Source organism: Pleurodeles waltl, chromosome 3_1 (genome assembly GCF_031143425.1).
Source record: "Pleurodeles waltl isolate 20211129_DDA chromosome 3_1, aPleWal1.hap1.20221129, whole genome shotgun sequence".
Lineage (NCBI taxonomy): Eukaryota > Metazoa > Chordata > Amphibia > Caudata > Salamandridae > Pleurodeles > Pleurodeles waltl.
The window spans coordinates 1,168,454,346-1,168,480,087 of NC_090440.1; the positions used below are offsets into that span (position 1 = coordinate 1,168,454,346).

The window sequence follows — 25,742 nt, forward strand, 5'->3', positions numbered from 1 at the left end:
GTTTGGATCCACATATCAAACATACCTGCAGCAACACTCAAGGAGTATGGGTGAGACTGCAACGAGCAGTGAGCCTTGCTGATTGGTTTGCCTTTCCCTGTATTATTGCGAGAGGAAATACGTCTACAGCAGAACCAACATGGCTTTCCACAGACCATTTTAAGAACCCAAAACCACTCCTGGTGCCTCTGCACTTTCCTTGGCTCCCCAAAGTTAACTGCAGCATGCACAGGAGGCTTCAAGAAAGAAAGAGAGAGAGAGGGAAGGGGAAGGTAGAGAGAATCCAATTAGAGAGGGAGAAGGAGGAGAGGAGGAGAAGGACAGAATAGATGGATGGAAAATGAGCGATAGCCTGAGAGACCAAGGGAGAAGGCTGGTTTGAGAATTTTTGTTAGGGCTGCTTTGGTTACCCTGTCTGACCCTGGCTGATACCTGACCGGATAACGAGGGTAAATTTCCAGAAATATTGCTCACAATCCATAAAGGTTAAAGCTGGCTGGGACTTACATCCATCTTATAATCAGGGAGTTCCTTAGTCATAGGTATCTGAATAAGTAAAGCTTTTTTTAATTTGAACGTGTTTAAGGTTGCACTATTCGCAGGGCCAATGGAATTAAGCGATTTTGGCTGCAGTATTTCCACATATTGGCAGATTTGCCACATAATCCATCACCTGCTGAATGGCCTGCAGGTTCCAATTAAAAAAAACGATTTTACTTTGAGTTCTAATGGATCAAATTTTACTAAAAACGTGCAACACATTTTGCAACTTAGTTGAATGATCATTGCAAAGGTTGACTGGTCTCCTATCTATTGCTTATTGTTGTGTTTGTGTGTTAAGCTGTGTTAAAATAAGGTCTCTAGTTGGCAGAGGTAAAAAACCCTTGTCCAAGTAGGGACCACAATCCTAGTCAGGGTAAGTCACGCACAATCCACATTATCCTGTGCCCACCCTCTGGTAGCTTGGCACTTAGCAGTCAGGCTTAACTTAGAAGGCAATGTGTAAAGTACTTGTGCAATAAATCATACAGTAACACAGTGAAAACCACCATAAGAATACACCACAGAGGTTTAGAAAAATATATGACATTTATCTGGTTAAACTAAGGTCAAAACGATAAAGATTCAATAAGTGCAAGTTGAGATGTTACTTTTGCAAGACTAAAAAGTCTTAAATGTTAGAAAGCAACAGTTGTCTCTTGTTTGTACAAAGTACCTGGTTCGCATCAAAAATAACATGCACGGAGTCCGCAGAGGAGGAGATGCGTGGAAAAATAGGGCGGGCATCGGATTTTCCAGTGCTGCACAGACAATGCATCGTTTCTTTCCACGCTGCAAGGGGCTTTGTGTCGATTTCAGACGCACAGTCTTGATTCCTCACTGCGATGTGGGGATCTTTTTGATGCCCAGGGACAATGCAGAGAAAATACTGGCCGTACAGGAAGAATTCACAGGCATTGGGTCGATCTGGTAGATGATGCGTCAAATTTTCTGTTGCACCACAGGCGCTGCGTCAATTCTTCACTCGGGAAGTCAGGCTGCATCGTTCCGGTTCGGCTGTGTGTCGATCCCATAGGCTGTGCGCCTAATTTCCAGCCGCAAGGCAACTGCTGCGTAAATTCTTCACTTGGGAAGTCGGGCTGCGTCATTCCGGCTCGGCTGTGCGGTGATTTCTCAGTTGCAAAACGGCTGTGCATTGTTTTCGGGAGGCTGTGCAGCGATTTTCGGTGCACAAGGAGTTTCCTAAAGTGATTAAATCTTTTTTGGCTCTGAGACCTCAGAAAACAGGACGCAACCTCAATCCAAGTCCTTGGAGAGCACTTCTCAGCAAAGTCAGAGGGCAGCAGGGCAGTGGGGCAACAGCAGGGCAGAAGTCCTTCTCAGCAAAGCAGTCCAGTCCTTTGGGCAGCCAGGCAGTTCCTCTTGACAAGTTGCAGGTTCAGGTCAAGAAGTGTCTGATTTGGTGGGGTCAGAGACCCAGTTTATATACCCAAAAATGCCTTTGATATGGGGGAGACTTCAAAGAATGGTTTTGAAGTGCACAATTTTCCCTTTCAGTACAGGTCTGTCTGCCAGGGTCCCAGTAGGGATTTTGGTAGTCCATTGTGTGAGTGCTGACCACTAGCCTTTGAAATGTAAGTGTCAGGCCCTCCACCCTTCTAGCCCAGTAAGTCCCATTCAGTATGCAGATGAGTGCAGGTGTAATTGAGTATCCTGTGTTTGTGGTTGTTTGGGTGAAATGCACATGGAAGCTGTCAACCAGCCCAGCCCAGATGTTGATTGGAGACAGGCTGTAAGGCACTGATGGATTTTAAGTGCAGAGAAATGTTCACTTTCCGCCCACCAATAGCATTCATTTTACAGGCCCTGGGCACATGTAGTGCACTTTACGAAGGACTTACAAGTAAATGAAATATGCCAATTGGGGATGAACCAATGTTACCATGTTCAAGGGAGAAAGCATATGCACTTTAGCACTGGTTAGCAGTTGTAAAGAAGGCAGAGTCCTAAAACCAGCAAGAACAGTGTCAGAAAAGTGGAGGGAGGTAGGCAAAAAGTTGGAGGATGACCACCCTAAGGCTGTCAGGTCTAACAAGCTGGTACTAATGCAATGAAACCCTTGCTCAGACTATTATAGTCTACAAACATTAGAAAATATGAGGCAATAATTTCACAAAATATTCTGCATTATGCTGCATAAATTTGCCTTTTCTTGCCATTTAATGTAGATAACATTTCCACACAATTTGGTCCTACCTGCCTCACAGTTCCAATGGCCTTGATTATATGTCAGTGTTTGAAGGGACTGTGAATAAGAATATGAAGCACAGCGGATGTCTCTTTTGTGATTTAGTTGCAAAAAATGAGTCAGAATACAATTTGTACTGGAAAAGAGGCATATAAATGTTAAGCTGAACATTACACATTGTCTGTACAAATCTGATTAAATTTAAGGCCCACCCATATGATATAATGGATTTTAAGAGAGCAGGAGTGAATACTACCTTTTTTAGTTTCTGTATGCTGAGCATCTGTCTTTCTCTTGTACTTATGCTATGATTTATGTGTGTTTAGTTTAAAGCATTTATGATAATAGCAGGTTTTTTAACTAAATAACTGGACATTTAATTTTTATTGAATGTAGATACAATACTTAATGTATGACATATTTCTTAATTATTATGTTTTATATTCTATTTAAGACCAGCCCCATTACGATCTGGTCTTGTTCAACAATAGAGTCCATTAAACTAAATGCCTTGGTTAACCTGGACATGCAAATGTTTCCGGGGCCCAAAGAAAGTGACGAAAAACAACAGGATCAAACAACTGATCCTTCCCAGTAATCCCCAATTTACTTCAGGACCTGGAGAACTAGTCTGAGACCAGTGGTTAGCAACCACTCACCTTATAAATTGTAAATAATGAGGAAGGCTTCCATTTTTACAGATCAATAGACAGAAAACTATATATTTTATCCTGTGTCTATTTAGAACTGCAGATAAAAAAAAGAAAATAAGCATTTTTGATTCTTTTTCAAAGCTGTCAGTCATCTCTGTTAGAATAGTAGCTCAGGCTGACAAGTTTAGGAGTTCAAAAAAGGGGGATTTATTTCTAATTAAGCATAAACAGCTAGACAATATTCATGTGTCGGTACTACAACACATGTTTTCCTATCAGAATACTGATGCATTATTTATGGGAACTTACACCATTAAAACCCATAAGGCATTTAAGTATTCACGTACGTATATCAATTTTAAAAATCAAGAAATATTCTAGTTAAAGCTTCGTTTTTTTCACAGACAGCAAAATAAATATTGATAACTACATATAAAAAGAGTGGAGAATAAAAATGTATAAATAGAGACTAAAACATACCATAAAACTGTGAGATGTAATCACACATATTTGAACAAGCATTGGTAAATGCATTAGGTTTTGCCTACGGGATTACTAATAAGTTACGAGGTGTGGAAGCAGTGTATGAGTGCAGGGAGAATGGTGTGAATGCTCTCTGTGCAGGGTGAGTGGTGCATGAATGAAGGTCGATACGTTTTTTGAGTGCAGGATGGAAGTGCCTCAATGCATGCTGATTGATGTGTGTTCAGTGCAGAATTAAAATTGTGTGAGTGTACAGGGTGAGAGATGTTACGCTGTACAAGGCGGGGTCGTGTGCATGTGCAAAATAGCTGTGATTGTTTGCATATGGATGTTTGTGCACAATCGATTGTGTAAATGAATCATTATGCATAGAAACGTGCCTTTGTGTGAGAGTATTGGGGTGTGCAGTGCACATGTGTGCATATATTCAACATAGCCTGTGTTAGTGGTTATGGCTTCTCCTGAGTTTGGGGCTTCAGGTTTGCTAGCTTGTGGGTGGTGCTTGACTCAATTTTGCTGTTTGTTACTTAGAGGTGCCAGTGACACAGCTTGAAAATGTAGTTAAAATAATTTTATTCAATTTCAGCCAACTTAATCACAGCAAGAAACAGGATTATGTGTTGCAATGAATGGAGATAAAAGAGAATCAGGCTGATACAAGAGGGAGTAGAGAGGCTCAGATGAGGGAGAATAAATGGGATGTACAACAAAGAATCAATAGTAAAAAACAGAGATCAAGAAAGCAAGATGAATAGTAAAAGGAAGGAACTGTGAGGGGGTCAGGAAGGAGCTTGATGTGCATTTAAAAGCAGCACTGAAAGGAATCACAGCCCATTCATGAGGCTGAAGACATTCCCCGAAGAACCATTTGTGCTGGGCTCATCACATAGGCACTAACGGCAAAAACATACTTTGCAATTGTTATTGCATTTCTGAACTCCTGTCTGGACTACATGGCAGGTGGCAGATTTATTCTCCAATAAAACCACTGATGTTTTCATCAATTGTGTGCAGCGGAGTAGGAGAGCATGCAGAAAGCACAAAGGCAACAAATCAACTTATGGCAAGTGGCTTCTTTTAATTTTCAAGGGAACTGTGCTATGGAAGCTGACTGCATTAGTAAGGTGATGTGCAGACTAGTGTGACGTGACACCCTAGAGCTAAGTATTTTGTTTCATGTTGCTAAGGCAGCCAGAAAAGTGCAAGACGCATTATAGAGCACCATTTTAGTTTCAGTAAAACATTGTTCCCAGTGAAAGTAAAAAGGCGGCATATGTGAAGCAGAGCGACCAGTTTGAATCTCGTTCAGAGGCATAACCTTCAAGTGCAAACTCTGCAATGCTGTGTTTTAATTAAAAGGGAGAAACAGAGGCGGATTGTCTGTCCTCTAGATTAATGATGTATTGAACAACTGACAGAGCTCACGTTATTTCGAGTTGGATGCAAAATGAAACAAGAGGGTTCTGACATGCTTGCTTATAAGAAAGAAGTTCCATCAAAGCGTTGAACACTGTACTTGGCCAATGGGAGACTGACAAGAGAAACGCACGGAGGAACAACAGGAAACAGTACGCTGCTGCCAATAGAAACAGAGAAAAGGTAAGTGCCAAGCACAAGAACCCATGAAAAGCAAGGAAAGCATGGGGGCAGAATTTAAGCCCCTTTTACTATATATATTGAATACAATAGATTTCACAAGCACAGCATGAGCGCTGTGCAGGCAAAACCTGAAAATGAGACGGGGGCCCAGTGTGATGGCTTCCAAAATGGTCACATTGTAGTAGAGCTCTGCAGGTCACAAGGCACTATCTGATGTCATCCTCAGTGGTTAGCAGTGTTTATGGTTACTGGGTACCTGTAACAGATGTGCAACCATTCCATCTAACCACTGTGGTTACATGCTCCTGGTTGCTCAACTGATTTTGGCGGGCCCGGGTGCATTACCTGGCCTCATGGAGACCAGAGGCCAGGGCTGCTCTGCGCTTGGAATGCGACATGTGGTGAGGGGGTGCAGTCACATTAGAAGCCCAGGAATGCCTTGTGTTGTACTTTTGCCATGTTTTGACCTGAAAAACTGTTGGTAGGTGGCTGTAACTGCTTTGTGATCAGGCTCCAGGGCTCAAAGGGATGCAGTGAGCCAGGTGTACTGCTGAGTACTGATTAGCAAGGTGAGAGGGGCCCGACCCTAATAAGCAGCATGTGAGGGCTCTCATTGAACCCAGTCAGGGCAGGGCCCTTCTGCGAGCCTCTCTGCCTTGTGATTATTGTGCTGTCCGCTACAGTGCTGCACCTTTGCACTTTTTCTGGGGCCCAGCCGGTTGCCCTGTGTACTGGTCAACCCCTAGGGTGCCAGATCACTCACATGCTGGAGCAGTAACAGTGGATGGGAAATGTAACCACAATGTGTTGTTTACCACTCAACCTGCGCCACTGCACCAAGATGCTATTTTGTAAAACCATAGGTGGATTTGCTGAACCCTAATGCAGTTTTAGTGGTAGTCCATCATTGATTACATGCCTGTAGGTCCACTCATACCTCTGGGTGGCGGGAACCACACTGCAACATATGCAAGGGCGAGATGGTGCATTAATTGCATATATACCGCTGCACTCCTTGAGACATGATATATCTAAAGAAAATAACCATACAGTGCAGAGGGTGCTTGGCTGCATCTTCCTGTGCCATCACTAAATCTCATGTAAACTGAAATACAACAGGCAGCAGAGTGCAGTGGCGTAGCAATAACATCTGCAGCTCCTGACTGGGTCAGGGGGTGGCCCCCTCCATGTACTTTGCAGAGGAAACTCCCTCAAGTTTTGTTACGCCACATTATCGTCTGTCCACTTGATACAGCTCAGGGCCTGGTGACTACCACGCAGATAGTCTTCTGGGATGTGGATGTTGTGCTTCTCTTTTGAACATCTGTCTGCAGTGTGGCAAGCATAGTTATAGAGGGCAAACAAAATAATAAACAATCAAGGCTGCCTTTTAAAACAAAGCGAGTGCATAGGATGTGGACTCTGAAGGCTCAGGAACAGAATGTAAAACACACAATCCACCCATGCACGAAGAGGAAGAAGAAGATGTAAAGTCATTACACAAGGCAGTACAGCAATGCCTAAGATCTATTGACAGTAAGATTGGCTCACTCACCACAAGGATGAATCTTATGAATCCATAATAGATAAGGAAGAAAACAGGCTGATCTCTGTGGAACAATGCATATCTAATGTGAATGACAGCATGGATACCAAAACTGAGAGAATCCTAAATATGGAGAAAATTGTGAACCTTATTAAAGCTATGATTAAAGATTGTTTGCAATATAGCATCATACCAACCTGCGTATACTCGGTATATCAGAACCTTCAGACACTGACAAGCTTGAGATATATGTGGAGGAATTGTTTGTGGCTGGGTTTTGAGTACCCTGCTTCTGTTGTAGGAATACCACCACTAAGTTAAAATTGCTTTACTACAGACTCTGCCCAGCCTGTATGACTGCCTTTCATACCTTACCTCAGGAACCCATCACACTGTTAAGCACTATGGGCCAAATGTATCAAGTGATTTTGTTGGCTATGCATCACACAGGTTACCTCAGGAGCAACACAGTCCCTAAGTCAGATTTACCAAGCACATAAGGCCACTTTGCATGGCCCTGCACTACTTGGTAAATCTGGAGTAATGCAGAGTAGCGCAAGTCTGTTCCATTGTGTTACTCTACCTTCTGCACAATTAGAATGAGGAAAATGCTTCTGAAGATTGTTTTTGTGCAGGAGGGTGCCTCTTGCTGCACAAAAGCAATCTGTCCATAACGCAGGCACCCTTGCACCACGACGCAAGGGTCATGGTTTGGCGCAAGGCAGCACATTGTGCGCCAGCGCAGGGAGAGGGCAGTAATGCACCACATAATGTTAACTATGGCGCATTCCTGCCTCTCCGTTTCATGCAGCACCGCGCAGCAAGATGTCTTACTTCATTGTGTTGCGTGGAAGTATGATAAATCTGGCCCGCACTCTCCTCACACCACTTCAGCCAAGGCACTCATTGCACATCTCTGCAACACGAGGCAATCTGAAGCTCCTATTGACAGAGGAGGAATGGAATTGAGAGCTCCATGACCAAATCTCAGAGGAGGACCGGGGCTACAGTTGTGCTTAGACCGGTATGCTTACACCAAACAGCTGGTTGGGTATCATACACTTTAAGTTTCTCTGCAGAATTTATCACACACCACTAAGGCCCTGATTACAAGTTGGGTGGTTAATTCCATCTTGTGCTAAAGCTCTGTTTAGGCACGGGACAAAATTGCAAGCTTGTTTTTATTTAATGCATTCTGATGTGTTAAGTAACCAAACATTTGTTACAATTCCGCAGGTCAAACCGTTTGAAGCTTATCAGCGAAAAAAATACGGTATTTACAGTATCATGCAGATTTTGGTGCGTTGAACACCAAAATCTGCAGGTTATCCATTTAAACTCATAATATGTATTATTTATCAAACCTGATAAATAACGTACCCCTTGGTATTGTTGTTTATCAGGGGCGATAAGTAACACCAAAACTTGTAATTACGCCCTAATTCTACATTTCAGTGCGCTCAGGGAAGAAGCAAGCTCTTGCTGGTGTGGTCTGGCTAATGCCATCTTTTCGCATCTGGCATGCCCTCTGACTCTGGGTTACGGGGACACTTTAACAAAGACAGTTGTGTGGTAAACGTAGGCCTAAAACGTGCCTCATGGGGCTCGTAAGGCACATCCCAGTGGGAATGCCGAAGTTCACAGCTATCCTACTGTTGTGAACGGCACACCAGGTGGCTACACACTGGGGACAGAGTTGCACACCGAAGCATACAGAATGACTTAAACACCTCTCATTCTGCGAAGAACAGCTAGAGGCATATTCGCAGTTACACCCTATAGCCATCAATCACCTGAGACGAAATCATTCACATTCACGCGGGGGTGCAGGTAGTAGTACCCGGTCTCCTCTTTCATCAGAAAGGTCTTCACAAATTCTTTGAACCGCGGCTCCGACCTGAGGGTACAGCTGGGGCCTGAAAGACAGCTCGGGGATTCCTGCTTTCCGGCAGGTCCCACAGTGCTCCTCGGTCTTGGGAGAGCCTCGCATATCGTGGGGCCCGTTCAGGAAGGGAGCACTTGAAGTTCAGCTGTGCGTTTGTTTACCTACCTTTCCAGCTGCTCTACCCTTCTTAAGTGGTGCTTGTGAAGGTATGCCAGAGTTGATAGCTAAAGGTATTCATCAACTGTTTCTTGGAGGTATTTCTGGACTGATTGCTAAACATTCTTCTGTACAATAACTCTTTCACCTCGCGCCTAGTCAAGCTGCTGGAAAAATCAGTTTTTTTGTGCATCTTGCGGAAAGGCCTAACTACTGCACTCTTTTCATCCCAGGGCCAATATCTTCCTTCTTCTTGAGCTCAGATGATCTTTGTGATAATAACATTTATTTGGCGTTTTTTTCTTGGTAGGTAGCACCTTACCATTTTTCTTTTCTTTGGTGTATTTTTCATTTTACAAACCTCAGACAGCAAAAAGGCTGGTGTCAGCATCATGATACGGTGAGACACAATGCACTTCATAGTCCTGTACCTCCAAATTGTAGTCAGCATCAACATTGTCTGCCATGCTAGCTAACTGAAATCAATTATTAAATGTCGTCATGATTTACATGACTCATGAGTCACAGTCTCATCTATATCACGTCATCATTGTGGGTTACAGGGGAGGCTGTTAGACACCACTGAGGGTGCAAGACTGAGTAGTTAAGAGTGAGGCTGAACCCATATATCCTTGGGGTGCAAAGCAATAAATATTACACACCCTCGTGTCATGTTTACACTTTCCCACATACTGCCAATTTACAGTCATACTAAGGTTGTGAATATCAGCTAACGTCCATTAGTTTCTTTTTATCTGCATTTTCTGTTTGTGTTCTTTTTATTTGAAACTTCTGTTTTGCTTGTTACATGTTTCAAGTTTAAGTTTATTGACACGGTTAATTAAAACCATCGCAATTCCAAAGTGCATAATAATATAAATACTTTGCCTGTTCATTATGTAGGTGGAGAACCATAATAAACACATAAAAGCTTATTTGAAACTAAAACATATTATGGTAAAGAGTTGTGCATATCTAAAATGTTCTCCACTAATTCCAATCTTGATCTTGAACTTAACTTTAGGACTTTCTTGCTCTCTTACGTACACTATAATAGTAGATGAGTGAAGCTGAGTGAAAATCCTAAGTAGTACCTAAAGCTATTTCCTGGCTGGAACTAAACTTTCGGAGCTTTACTAATCATAAAATGATGGCCCTTGCATACTCGGCTTCAACTTGTACCATGAATTTAGTCCCTCGACAAGAAAACAGGATTGAAAGTCCGCCAAGCCTGCTAATAATGGACGGTCTGCACGAGCGTATGTTCAGTGTCTTAAAAATGTTTTTCAGATATAATGTCCTGTGGCTTAGCAAGGCCAGGCACACACAAAAGATATGTTCTGTTGCTTGAAATGAAATCCCCAAATCTACACGTTTATGTCAGGTCTCCTAATTACATGTCGTTCATGGCAAACTTTTGGCGGGAGCGCATGGGAACAATGTCAATTACCAACATTCCAGCCACTGTTGTTTTCACAGCTTGTGTTTTTGTGCTTTTTTTTTTTTTAGCGCAAAATAAGTTAATGCATCGAAAATGGGCCAAAGACATGTTTCTGCTTAAAGAGAGCACCAAATGAGAGTTTTGCATTTCACAGGTTTATGTATGTTTTCTCTTAATAATTTAGAAATTCGCTGCACTACTCAAATTATGGAAATTTCGCACATCTCTAATTTTAACCCTTCCTAAAGAAGCACAGTTTCAAGTAGTCTAAAGTCAACACATTATTGCTTCTATTCTGATGTGAACATATTCTGCGTTAATTGGTTGGTTGGTTTGGTGGCAGACTGGATGCTTGCTTTCTTATGTAAAAGACAGTGCCCAATCATACTAGTGAGTGTGTGGTTTGATGTGCTGTCGTATTTCTATGACCCAGGGATGTCTCTGACCATGGAAGGAAAGTGGTAAAACGGAGTACTATTTTAATGGAGCATAACATGCACCACAGCGGTCTGCTTGAAAAAGACCTTCTGTCAGCTTTCCAAGAACTTATAATGAACTTAAGGCCCAGTCATTGCCTACCTTTTGTTGGCTTTACTGTCACTCTCATTTGCTTCCTTCTTATTTGATGACTTGCCTTGTCCAACTTATGTTTGTCCCTGCCCTGGAGCATAGCCTCTTTATCTTTGCTCTTGTCCCTCCACTCCCACTTTTAAGGAACTGCTTATTTTGCTTTAGCACCGCATGAGAGTGCATGTGTTTTCCAGTTGTCTCTCTCATGTTCTTTTCTCCCCCAAGCTCTGTGTTTTTCTCTTGCAACTGTGTGATTTCCCCCCAGGGCGCCATGTTTCTCTTTCCCACTCGTTGTGCTTCTCTCTCACCCCACCCTCTGTGTTCTTTGCTCTCACTCACTTGTTCCTTTCTCGCCATGTTGCTCTTCCTTATGCGCTGCTTTTCCACTCCAATCGCCCACGTCCCACTGCTTCTCTCTTCCTTCTGCTCTTTCATTGCCCCAAACCCTGCAGTCCTATTTTTTTAAAATATTTTTTAAAAAATAAATATTTTCCTCTTGTACTATACAAGGCAACAGAAGCAATGCTCATAGTCACCCTGGTGAGGCTCAAGGCAAGTCCCTTCCAACTTGAAAAATATCAAAAGAGAAAGGAGCTTCCCATGACAATGATTCCATGTTTTGTAATTTTGGATGGGTTGTCAGGAAAAGGCTTGAACAGAGTTATTTAAGATAAGCAGGTAAAGAACAGCCCTGGAAAAATAGGGAAATCTTTAATTACAAAAGAAATGCTTTGAGGTGTGATACAGTGATGGGAGGTGTGCGGCACGATGTGAAACATTATTGTAAGTCAGCTTTTTCCAGCCAAGGCATTCTGGGCCAAGAACATTAGCCAGAAGGAATTTCCAGGAGTATTTTGAGAGCAGAGATGGACAAGTCCATGGAAAGCCAACGAGCCCAGTCCACAGCCATCTTTCATTATACTTTAACAGCTGTCACTCAAAACTGCAATTTTGTATAGCGCAAAAAAAGTAAAAACAGTCTGCCAGCATGTTTCTTTTTCTAATAGCTTAGCCTCAGGGCTGCTTTTAAGACTACAGTAACACTATTGTGCTGATGTCAAGACAATCTCCCTCTCCTTGCAACACCGCAGTGTGGGGCCAGTCAGTTCCTGCCCTTGAGCGGAGCTGGGAACACCGCACTCCATAACAGTAGACCTCAAAAGACAAGCAAGTGGAGTTGCAGCCTGATAGGACCTTCTAATTTCTCATTCTTCTCCATGCTTGTGGTCTAACTACCACTGAGGTGCAGGAACTATCCAAGTAGACTGCAGTCAATCTCTCTAGAGATTTCATTGTTACCCATTCACATAAGTACAATCATGACAGTTCGATACACAACATTTTGCCTAGGAGTAATTTTAATCACACTCCCCAAATAATAAGACATTCCCAAAATTACCTAGCATTTTGCATTATATAATTTCATGTAATTTTTTAATGCAAGATCCTTGTGCAAGTGGATGCCAAAATACTTTTGTTTGCTCAAAACAGTGTCCTTTCCTTTTTTTGCAAGATTTTTTAACCAAAGTGTGCACTCATGAGAAAAAGTCATGACAACCCATATTTTGTAAACACCTAACACCTAAGGATGGGGGACCCATCCCAGGTAAGTCCAGGTAAGATTTTGTTTTTTATTTTAAAAGTGCCATAGGGGGGCCTAACCTTGGCACCCTACATGGCACTGTGCCCAATGGCCATGCCCAGGGGACGTAAGTCCCCTGGGCATGGCCATTGGGCAGGGGGGCATGACTCATGTCTTTAGTATGACAGGAGTCATGTCCATGGGGGTTGTGCGTCCAAAAATGAAGCTAGTCGGGTTAGAGTCATTTTTCTGACTCTAACCTGACTAGCGCCATTCTTTGATGCACAACCTCCTGTTTCCCCTACGCCTTCCCCACCCGGTTAGCATCGTTTATTTTGATGTTAACCGGGCTTTACCATCGGCTAGCGTCATCTTTTTGACGCAAACCTGCGCTAACGCAGGTTTCCATCAAAAAGTATAAATCAGGGCCTTCTTATCTTAGTACCTTTGTATCCCTTCTCTGTGTCCAGTACACAGACATATGTGAGCCACAACTAACCAAAACCTTTAAAGCCTACTTCGGTGGCATGTCCAGGTTTTTAGTTTTCAAAATCTGGTCCCCCTGTATGTGTTCAATAAATTGCTTAATCAGGGATCATTTCCAACAACAGGCAATAGACTCAGTAGATGACAGAGCATTGGTTTCGAAAGAACGTGAAAGTTAACCCTATTCTGTAGACAGTGTATTCCTCATGTATCGCAGTCTGCGTTCTGCAGGACAACTGATGTTCTGTGGGCTGAGAAGTGCCGCTGATTTCACTGCTTAATCAGACCTCACACGAAATAGTCCGTTCCGAAATACAATCAAGTATTATCTGCCAGTTGAAATATATGAAGTAAATGATTTCTCCAGTTGTTGGTTTATTTAGACGTGTATTTCATTAGCAGTTTTACTTGGCCCGGACTCCACCACAGCAGTGTCAGACTGCTTTAGACAGTTGGGAAGTTCCGCTGTTACATAGTCACCAGGCATTGGCTATCAAAGGCATATAGAAGCTCCATTGTTGTGTAGTTCTCAAACATTAAATATCTTCGTCATAAAGTCTACGAAGATTCATATTTGCAAACATATGAGTTTGCACCTGCAAAGTACATAGAGGCCCTGTCCCACTAACCAAGTCAGGGGCTCTCAGGAGAGGGGCCCGCTGCCGGTGCACAGTGTACTCTACTGCAGGGACTGCAGGGGCTGCGGGGGCTAATGTTATGCCACTGACTCCGCCTTCTCAGAGCCCCAACTAAAGGTATGTCTCTTACACCCCTCATCCCTTGCAGTCTACCCTGCCATGTTAGCCATCCCTTCCCAACAACGTACCTTTTCGATGCTCCACAACGCACTATCCTTAAGGCCCTAAACTTCCACACACACTGTAGTTCCCCTTGCCCGCCCCATTCCACTATGTGGAAGTCACAGATCCAGCTGTTTCTTAATCCTACGATGGTCTGCCTTTAAAAGGAGAACATACTGTGACGGATAAACTGCCTCGCTGTACGAGCTGCAAACAGGAAACCTTCACCTTGGGAAAGCTTCTGAATTGTCGCCCGACTTCGCAGATGCAGGCGTTATGTTCCCCACCCACAATACCATTGCTGAAGTACACATTATTTATTTACCTGAAGAACAGCTCACAAACACTAAAAGTACAAAATTAACAAACCACAAATACTTAATCAATCTGAAGAACCAGAGACACACACACGTTGCAAGCACTCCATGTATCTTAACACACCAGCACTTCGTTTCCCTGAATAAGAAGCTTAAAACATTCAAAGTACATACATAAGACACCACAGCCATTTTATTCATCTAGAAACGACCTACAAAGACTCTGTGAGTCTGAAGTACAAGTGATAAAAGCTTGATGTTCTTGCCACACAAGTGACAAACACACAGTGCACATGAAAAAGTTGTAACCAATGTCTATGATAAACTCGTAGCTAACAGTCCATTTGCCAGAAGAACAAGTAACACAACCTAAATGAGTTTGAAGAAGAAGCAACACGAGCTTCATTTACTTGGAGAACAATTTGAAAATCTTCAATGTACCTGAAAAACAAATCACTCGTGCTCCATATGAGTAAAAAAATCACAAACGTCCTATCTACGGGAGAAACAAACCACAAACATTTCATGTACCCAAAGAATAAGCCATAAGCACTCCCCGTTCTTGAACAACGAGGTAACATCCCTGCACACAGTGTACCCAAGTAACAAACTGCAAACATGAAAAGAAACCACAGTGTTTCTATGTAACTTATTAAAATAAAGGCTTTCTGCCTCCGCTGGCACTTCTATGCTAATACAACAGACTGTGTAATTACACATATATATATATATATACATATATATATATGTATATATATATATATATATATATATATATATATATATATATATATATATGTAGCCCCTCCTCACAAGGTGCGGCCTACACTATGTGTGGCCGACCCTTTCGATCCATTGCCTAAAAGTTGCTTTATCTTTTGTATTTTTGCCTATGAAAATTTTTAAAAAAACTTGTTTGACAAAAGCATTCCATGTACTTGTAGAACAAGCTGAAATCTCTTCAAATTACAGAAGAACAAAGCACACACGCAAACAATTTTCTTAATAGTAAACTGCAAGCACGTGACACCAAACCAAAAGCACTCCATCTACTAAGGCCACTCTACAGGCACCACACCTACCTAAAAAACAAGTTATTATTCATGTACATTACGAACACGCTTCAACCATGCCACGTAAATTTCCAAAAAACACTACCAACACTTCATGTCCAGTGAAAAAACACAAACACTTAAAGTATCTGAAAACAAAGCAAACAAAACCACGTGCCTGAAGTCTAATCACAAACAATACATGTGCCTGGAAAACCATCCATGGATCTCAATAAATGCCTAAAAACGGCCTATATTGCTTAGCAACTTCAGAAAAACAAACTACAAAGTTCCATGCATCTGAGGTACATTTTACAAAACACCATGTTCCACATGAAAGCACATTTTGTTACCATCGAGTTGTAAGTCTGCGTTTTTTATGGTTACTTCAAATACCAAAAATATTTAACGAAAAAGGACTGTATCCGTGGATATTAGATTAGAACTTAGCTGTGACAAAGACGGTTTGCAGTAAAACACTAGTGTTGCATTTGATTAATAGGCATTGGATCTATGGAGACAAAGCAGTTCAGGGTCCAGCCCAGGGCTTTAAGTGCGATGAAAAATTAGGGGTGTCTCAAAAAGGGGTGAGGACTTTGTAGCCAAAGGTGTGTCTTACCTATGTAAACTACATTCTGTGATACTCGTGAAGTGCTACCCGACCAGTATTTTGGTGTCTCTCTGAGCTTTCTGTTATTGCATCCAACTACTTAACACAACAACTGACGTACACCTAAAACCAGCCAACACTATTGGCTTTGTCAATGGTTGCCTCTGTGAACTCAGGAGAGAAGCCAAGGAATGGATGACAATGTATTCTGAGCACATTTTTGACTCACTGACAGACACTGCAAGAAGCTCACCCTGCCTTCAGGCTGAACTCTAGACCTCCTAATTGTGGTAGTTATAAACACCTGGAGGTGACTCATTTCAAAGAATGCACTATGCAACAGTAATATGTTGAAAGGAAGAAAATACATACACAACATATATTGTATTGTAAGATTCCATAAAACGTGAAATATAAGTGGGAACTAAATCACTAACATGGATTATCTAAAAATTTATTAAATTAATTGTTCAGAAATCGTCAGTGTTCTCCCAGTAAAGGAAAGGACATGAATGTTGGGTCTGATAACCAGCTGTTTTAACATCCATTCTAAAATACTGCCTGGTCTGAGACCTAGAGGAACCTGACCCAGTTAAAGTCCGGGTACAATCTAATCCGTAGGATGAAAAGGATGACTGCATCTATATAGAATTTTAAACTACTGGATTGCCTGATTGAAAAGTAAAGTTTTCAGCAGTTTCCTGAACTGGAGAAAAACAGCCTCCTTTTAGAGTAAGGTGAATTATTTTTCAAAGTTTTAAACTGTGGATCACCAAGAAACTTCCAGTCTATTTAATCTGTTCAAGGGTAATATTGGATCAGATTGATCAAAGAAGATTGCAGGTTTGTGGCCTTATCCTTCTAGATTCTTGCATAACCTTGTAATGTATATGTTGTCAGAAACAATCTATACTGCATTTGACTCCTGAAATGAACAAAAAGATCATCATGAGTTCTCAGAAAACTTGCAAATTGTCTAGCACATTAACAGCATTTGACAGAGGGAGAAATCAGTCTCTTACCTATGATGTGCCACATGACCACACATAAGAGAGTAGACAAACACAAATGCACCTACAACTGCTCGATACTTTGATTCTGAGAGCATCCATCATGATCATTACCAGATATGAAGAGATATGTCATAAGTATACTGTGTGAATTATTTCAGAAAAAGTTTAGGGATGTCAAAATGGAGCAAAAAAGTAACAATTACACATGTAGTTATTCAGGATTGTGCAGCCTGACACCTTGCTAGGTCATGAAAACCCTAATTCAGCTCCAAATTGTAGGCTTCCTAGATGGCACTGAAACCGTGTTAAATCATATGGCTCTGCTTTGAGGAATTGGCTGGGTGAGCTACTGATCCATCCAGATTAAGTATACAAAAATTGATGGATGGAATGCTTTAATTAATCTCAGCCACTGGTAATTAACCAGCATCCCAGTCCATTGTTATTTTGCACACCATGTCAACTAAGTTTGGCCCCAGCTGTAAGCAAACCATTCTTGACCCTGTTGCAAATGGAACAGTATTCCCGAACCGTCAGGCCAGGTCCACCTGAACCAGAACACAAGCACACAAACATTAGCAGGAAGCTCACATCCAGGTCAATTTCAACACTGCTCTCTGCATTCAGTCTCCACGTTTGCGTTGGAGTAGAGACTGGGAATACTTTATGTCAGGTGCATAGAACATCAATACTGACAGTAGATATGGTTCGGAACACCTATTCCCCTTTCTTACACAGTAGATTTAACACAGGGTCAAGCAGCATTAATTGTCTAGGTGGTAATAATTTGTGCCGGGTTTGTAAATTAGCACCAAATTACAAGGAAATCTGTTTTGCTCACTTTGTTTTCAGGAAGTCAGTGCTGTTCAGAAGTCACAAAAATAACTATTCCTACTTTGTCTCAATAGACAATACGCAACCTGGTATTAAACAGCACCTTGGTGAAAACTAACACCAGGAGAATAGTTTATAGAGGGAAAGAGAGAAAGAAGTAAGTAACATCAGTGCAGCCTGGCCTATGCTTTTTGTCTACAACCCCACCACCGTTAATACTCGACACAGGTCCTGATTGCTAGTGTTTTGGTGAATTCTGATTTGTGTGGTATCTAGACTAGGGTTGGGCGGAACTAGTGGAGTTTCACTCCATAGAATTCCACAGTTACATAAAAACTCTGTATGCACTGATTTTTAGCACTGGGAGTTTGTTCTGCACTGAGAAATCAGCGAGTTGATTTTGCTCTACTCAAGTAGATTTTCTACACTAGGGGCAACTCTTCCAAAGCAAAAGGGCACAACCTCCCTTGACCACCTGCACAGGGAAAATCTCTCTGGGTGCCCTGTTATTTCCTGCAAGTCATGCTAGGGGACGCCAGGTCCCGCTCGTGCTCTCCACCTTACTGTATGCAAGACACGGGTGAGAAAAAACGCCACCATGTGGTGAAGTCTGGAATTTGGCCATAACTTGGCATTACATGCATAACGCGAAGTGGTCAATACTCTGTGAACTGCGCGGGCGGACCGAAGTTTTTTCACTCACTCCTAGTGGTATCTACCATATACACGCACATCAAAATTCCAAGTACCATGGTATTTACTACATCTTATGCAATTTACCTCTGGTACATTTTAGCAGATTAATCCTGCATAAATGTAAGAGGTGAAAATGTGATGTAAATACCGATCAATGCACAATTTAGTGAGGTAAGCACCAAATTCCACCTCTTATTCCCCATTTTCCCTGATGAAAATACAGAATGGCAGATATACACTAAATAGCTCACTCCGCCCCCATCCTGCCCCTCAGAGAACGGTCCTAAGTCTCCGACTCTGTTCTTCCTCAAAGAATGCAGGAGGACCTGCCTTTGGAGGAGAGGAGGACAGCGGAGCATACATTTGCGGTCCGCCGCCTCAAGCTTTCTGCCTCTTCGGGTCTTCTTCGCCTGCTGTTAATCGGAATTCCATACATGCCAGGAGCACGGCGCACTGTAAGTCCTGCCGCCCATATCTGAGTCGTGGCATGATGGAGTCATTTATCATCAGTATGCCACCTGTCCCGCCCCTGCCTGCCCCACCGGGAAAGCACAGTTTCTACTGCGCGTCTAAGCGCAGGTAAGGTGGGAGAAACAGGGTACTGCTTCTGCACTGCTGGTTCTTGTCATTCGGTCCGAGCTGACGGACTGCCAGTGCAGCCACTGCATGAGTCAGTGCTAATTGGTACTAGGGTCTGGGAACACGATCCATTAGGTCAGCTTCTTCAGCGCCGCCTACTGTCCATGCGAGGGAACTGCAAGAGACCTATTCTCTGCTCTCAGTCCACAAGTCCAGGAACTCTGGATTCAGAGCATGCAGGAGGATGCACTTCAAACTTCAAGCATTTTATGAAAGGTAGCAGTGTGGCATTTGCAGAGCTTCAGACAACATCACCGCCTTTACCTCTTCGAAAAGTTCAGCCTTGCCTTACTGTCACGCCTAAATACTCAGCCCTCTTCCCGTACCTACTGATTGCTCCGCACTTTCCCTGCACAATAATCAGCATTTTCCCAGCCTGAACTAGCCACTCAGCACTCTACTTCCCCTGTATGATATGGGCTGAACATTCAGCATTTCCCTTAAAGGGTTAAGTACTTAGCACTCTACTCTCCCTGTTTGGAATGAATACTCAGCACTCACCTCCACGAGTTAGGTACTCCGTATTCTATTCGCCTGGTAAGTAGTTTTGACCAAATACTCAGAACTCTCTCTACAGGGGTTGACTTCTCATCATTCTACTTTCCCTGCGAGGGCTCAGTCCTCAGCACTCTCTCTCCAAACGCGTACTCAACGCCCAATCTTGCGGGCGCAAGTTACTCAGCACCCTACCTGCATAGGCCGAATACTTAGGGGGGAGCATTGAGTACTCTGCTCTCCCTGTGGGGACTGATGGCTCAGTACTCCTTCAGCAGGGAATGGATATTAAGCACTCTCTTTGCAAAGACTGATTACTACAAACTAACCCTGTCTGACAATGGATATTCAGCTCTCCCCGAGCATTGAATGAACACTCCGCACTCTCCCAGCATGGACTGAATATTCATTCAGTATTGTCAGTTCAGTTCCTGAGTCCTCTGCACTCTCCCGGGCCGAAAATTCAGCTCTCACCCTTTCTGATCTAAACACTCAACGGGCTTCCTGTAGGGCATGGGTGCTCCTCAGTTTTCCTTCATGGGCTGAATACTCAGCACTCCTCCTGTCTGGGCTGAATACTCAGCACTCCTCTTGTCTGGCCTAATACCTAGCACTCCTCCTGTCTATACTGAATACTCAGCACTCCTCCTGTCTGGGCTGAATACTCAGCACTCCTCCTGTCTGGCCTAATACCTAGCACTCCTCCTGTCTATACTGAATACTCAGCACTCCTCCTGTCTGGGCTGAATACTCAGAACTCCTCCGTCTGGCCTAATACCTAGCACTCCTCCTGTCCATACTGAATACTCAACACTCCTCCTGTATGGACTGAATACTTATCACTCTTCCTGTCTCGACTGAATACTCAGCTGCCATCCTGCCCATACTGCCATCCTGCCTATACTGAATACTCAGCATTCTTCCTGTCTGGACTGAATACTTTTCACCCTTACTGTCTGAACTGAATACTCAGCACGCCTCCTGTCTATACTGAATACTCAGCACTCCTCCTGTCTGGACTGAATACTTATCACCCTTCGTGTTTGGACTGAATACTCAGCACCCATCATGTCTGGATTGAATACTCAGCACCACTGAATACTCAGCGCCCTTCTTGTCTGGACTGAATACTCAGAACCTCTCCTGCCTAGACTGAATACTCAGCACCCTTCCTCTCTGGACTGATTATTTTGCACCTCTCCTGTCTGGACTGAATACTCATCCTGTCTAGACTGAATACCTGTGGGACCCCTCCAGACTGGACTGAATCCTCACAACCCCTTAATACTCAGCACCATTCCTCTCTGGACTGAATCCTTTGCACCCCTCCTGTCTGGACTGAATACTCAGCACCCATCCTGTCTAGACTGAATACTCGGGACCCTTCCTGTCTGGACTGAATACTCAGCACCCTTCCTCTCTGGAATGAATACTTTGCTTCCCTCCTGTCTGGACTGAATACTCAGCACCCATCCTGTGTGGATTGGCTACTCAGCACCCTGAATACTCAGCACCCCTCCTGCCTGGACTGAATTTCTGGGACCCCTCCTGACTGTACTGAATACTCAGCACCCCTGAATACTCAGCACCCTTCCTCTCTGGACTGTATACTTTGCATCCCTCCTGTCTGGACTGAATACTCAGCACCCCTCCTGCCTGGACTGAATAATCAGTACTCCTGTCTGGAATGAATACTCTGTACTCCTGTCTGAAATGAATACTCGGAACTCCCCCCAGTAGGGGCTGAATATTGAGCATTCTCACTGTGGAGAATGATGACTCAGCACTTTCCGAGTCTGGACATACTACTCAGCATTTTAGGCACCTGGGCCGAACAATCAGCGCTCACCCTAAACGGGATGAATACTGAGCCCTACCGCTGAGTAACCGACGCTCTCTCTGTCTTATCTGAATACGCAACACTCAAGCAGCCTGTTGAGCTGACACTCCGCCAGCCTGGTCCATATGTTCTCTACGCTGTACGTGCTGGGACTGAAAACGTGTTTACCTCCCTGGCCTCCAAGAATTCACAACCTATCTTGAAGGATTGAATATAGCGCGTTGCACGCTTAGAATGAACGGTAAATACGTGACGCCCATTGTATGAATGGTACTCCACCTGCTTGGAGTGAACACCCATCCCTCTTATACTGCCTAAACTACACACCCACACCTCTACCTGTCTGAATTACGCCGTCTCCTGCTGCCTGCACCGAAGGCTCAGCGCCCTCTCTCTGCTTGGAAGGAATAGTTGGCACACACTTTGTACTTGGCTTAGATGCTCCGTAAACTAGCGACCTGAACTGGACGCTAAGTACTGTACACGCCCGATACGTCACTGAGCACTCTAGCAGCCCAGAAAGGAAAACTCAAGACGTCCAGCTGCAGGGAAGGCACGCCCAGGACCCCCCTGCCGTCTCTGAGTGCCCAACAGCTGTACTCTATGCTACGACGGAAATCGGAGCGCTCTGGCTCTCGCTGTCTCTCTTCTCCCAGACTCCTCTCCCCCACCATCCTTCTTGCTCTCCTCTCTCTTTCTTTTCAGCTCATTTTCCTTATGTTCCTCTCCCTCCGGAAATTGTGCTTTCTGCTCCCTCTCCACCTCCGTTTCTTTCCATTTATCATTTCATGTCCCTCCCCTCGCTTCTTCCTCTCTCTTTCGTTCTTTCTCTCTCTGTCTCCATTTCTCATTATTTCCGTGTCTTGCTCTTTCTTACTCTGCTCCCTCATTCTCCTCGGCACCTTTTCCCTTTCTTTCCAGCTCTCTTTCCTTTTCACCCTCTCTCTGTATCACCCTCTCTTTTCCATATATTGTTGTCTCCACGAAGGCTCACACTTTCTCGCCCCGCCTCCACTCCACTCCTTCCCACTCCTTCCCTCTCCTCCCTCCCCACACTCGATCTCCCTATTTCTCTCCCCCAGTATTCTTACCTCCCTCCACCTCCCCCAATCGGTACTGAGTCGGCATCTGTTCTACCTGGACACAGTACACATCATTCTTGCTCCCTAAAATGAAGACCCAGCACTCTCTCACAGGACTGACTGAATACTGCTCATGCCGCTGCTACACCAATTATTTTGTCCTCGCTATACCCCGACTGGGCACTGAGCCAGAGCCTGCACCCTCCGCCCGCTGAAAACTGACTGCCTCTCCTCCCAAGGACGAACTTTCATCCGACTATTCGCCGGCACTAAACATGTTCTGCGCGTTTCCTGCCTGGACACAATCCTTAGCGCTCCTTCGACCAGCCCTGAGGTGACGGGACTGTGCCTCCCTTTGACAAATGCCCGCATGTGCAGCATTTTACCACTTGCTTGCTTCACAGTGGAACACAAGGGTTTTGCTGAAGTGCCACGTAATGACCAAGAGTTCACATGTGGGCACAGTGGCGAAAAACGAGTGTGCGCTTTGCTCGGTGCTTACGTGTTTCTATTGAGGCAAAATGGTATTTCATCAGACATATAAACTGTTTGCTGCATCTGGGCAAAAAAAGAGAGCGAGTCAATTTTACAACGATCTTCCTACTATTGTCACAAATAAGGAAAGGAACAAAACACATGCATGCGTGTAGCAAATATTTTCCTCTTTCAGCATCACGTCAGAAGAACAAACAGTGCTAAATCACTGTTTACGTTGTTTGCACTGGTGCAAAACGTTCTGTGATGTTTTACTCCCGGCCTTTGCTTCCTCTCCTGAAGCCGGGAGGTCTGTGTAAAACATCTGTACAGAAAAGGAGGGGAAGCTCCCATGCACCAATCAGAGTCATTTGCTCATTGTGTGGAGGTGGGGTCAGGTAAGAACGAATGGGGAGGAGCCTCTGTTGTTGATCCAGGGACAATAGACCTACAAAATGTGGACAGTGAAGGGCATCCTTGGAGGTGGTTTAAAAATAACACTGCTTCCGATCCCTGCAATAAGGTTAATTATGTTTATCCATTTTCATTACATCGCATGTCGTCTACTAAAAGTCGTATTTTGTATGAACATTATATCCCTCCAATTATTTGTAAATCTTTTATCATTATTTGTCGAAATAAACCTTTCTTAAACTTAAAAAGGAAATACCACTGGCGAACTAGAGACCGACTATGCCTGGAAGTCGAGGCAAGATGTGTTCCAGTGGAGAAGATGGAAGTTGCCACCAAAGGGAGAATGTACCAAGAGAGAGACTCCATCAAACATGGTGGTGGCAAATTGAGAGGGATACCATCAATAAGCCCGCTGCCAACTTAGTGAAATATCACCAAAAAAGAAGTGCCAATAAAAAGCGTACCTCTATGAAAGAGTGATGTGCCTCCTAGGGTGAGGTGAGGCTGAAGTAGGCAGTGCCAACAAAAAGCGAGATTCTTCCAAGGATTGATATGCCACCCAGTGGTCACTCTTACCTGCTTGGTGAAGAGGATGGCCGTGTCCCAGTACTCAGGGTGTCGGTCACTCAGCTTGTTCTGCTTCTTCTGCCACCCGCAGAAGCTCCTGAGGGTCAGGGCTGCATTGCTGGTCACCTTGGGAGCTTTCTCCTCATCAGTGAGGACCATGAACTTGACCACCACAATGCTGATGGGGTTTTGGATGCTGGGGTGGCGGTAGAGGCGAGCGGCCGTTGCCATCAGAGTCAGCAGGTAGTGCTGGAGGTCGTCGCCATGGAACTTGGCCATTGACTCGTCAGCCACCACCAAGGTCTCCACGAATCTGGGGATGGAGGCAAAGCGCCTGGCTCTCTTTCCCCTCTTTGGCTTGGTGTCATTGGATAGCAGCAGTCCCTTACCTGGGTGGGTGCCCTTGTACCGCTCTAGGGCATCCAGGATAGAAGGACTGAGGCTGGAGCCCACACCACACCTACTGGTGGAGTCCACAGCCTGGAAGAACGCTTTCCTGCGTTGCAACAGGTGCACCCCTTGGTGATGAGGCAAAATACTCCCACTGGTGTCATTCTTCAATGGACGGATGACATACTCAGACCCACTGTACCCAAAGGCGCCACGAAGCCCCCCACAGAGGCTCAGTGCTGCAAAAGAGTCCCTATCCGAGTTGACTTCGCCTGAGTAGAAGCAGTGCCTGAGATTGGCTCCCTGAGGGTTGGATGGTTTGGCATTGGTGCTCAAATATTGCATGGCAAAGGCAGGGGCGATGAACTGGGCATCAGGGGTCAGATTCAGGTAGAAATCCTCCTGGAATGCGGAAATCTGGAAAATAACACCCCTGTCATCAGGTGGGTCTTTCAGGGCGCTCTTGAAGTAGAATCTTCCGTTGATATCGGGGTACAGCCTTTGCGGAGTGACCAGCTCGCTCTCCATGGAGGAACACGAGAGAGGTTCTGGCATCAGCCAAAGATCCAGAAGGAGCAAAGTGAGAATGAAAATTGGAGGCATCGTGGTACAGTGAGGTGGGAAGAAGTGCCTAGAGGCAGCCCAAAATCCTAAATATCAGACTTGCACATCCAAACTTCACTGCATGCTGGAAACAGAACACTTGCAAAAACACAAGCTCCAAGCGATGTAAAGCCAGTAACGACGCGGGCTTCCAGTAATCCAGCTGTTGGGGGGGTGGAGGGGAGGGGGGGAGAGGGGCGTCTGCCAGGAGCAGGTGGCCCGTACGCGCTCTAGGACCAGGGAAGCTTGTGGACATCCAGGGCAGCCGGTGCACGGTGCTGCGCTGAGGCTCAGCCACTCCACTGACAGCATCCGAGGGCCGCCTTTATATACATGAGAAGCAGTGCAAACACCGGGCAGCGTGTAGGGGCGGAGCCACGGCGTATTCGACCTGTCTCAGCCACTTGCGGCTCTCTGAGCAGCATTTGCGCATATATGCATGGGGCGCGTAAACCCGTCTTCCACACACAAGCAGCCATGCACACACAAAGCGCACAAGCCCGAGTCTTGAAGGGGCGTCAGTACTTCCAGAGTGGCTGTGCGCCGGGTATTGATGTTATTCGATTTCACCCATATTGTAGTTGAAATGTAAAACCTTTTCCGCTGCTCATTAGTTATTAACTTTTTTGCCTTCGTGTTTGTTTATGTCCACTGCGTGTGTGTTTAAGTAAGGTATCTCTGCGTGAGTCGTGTCCTTGTGTGTGTCTTTATGTGTGAGGTAGGTGCAGGGATTAATAAGGCATCAATCCTCAGTGCTCTCAAGCAT

At 44.4% G+C, this 25,742-nt stretch overlaps 1 protein-coding gene across 1 annotated transcript in view; it reads right to left on the reverse strand.

Moving 5' to 3' along the window:
* Nucleotides 1-25,258, reverse strand: part of ADAMTS15 (ADAM metallopeptidase with thrombospondin type 1 motif 15) — a 266,466-nt gene extending 241,208 nt beyond the window's left edge. The window contains exon 1 of the mRNA XM_069224462.1: nucleotides 23,993-25,258. Within this exon, the coding sequence (XP_069080563.1) occupies nucleotides 23,993-24,976 (984 nt within the window). The 5' untranslated portion in view covers nucleotides 24,977-25,258. The remainder of the gene's footprint in view (nucleotides 1-23,992) is intronic.
* Between the last annotated feature and the right edge of the window lie 484 nt (nucleotides 25,259-25,742).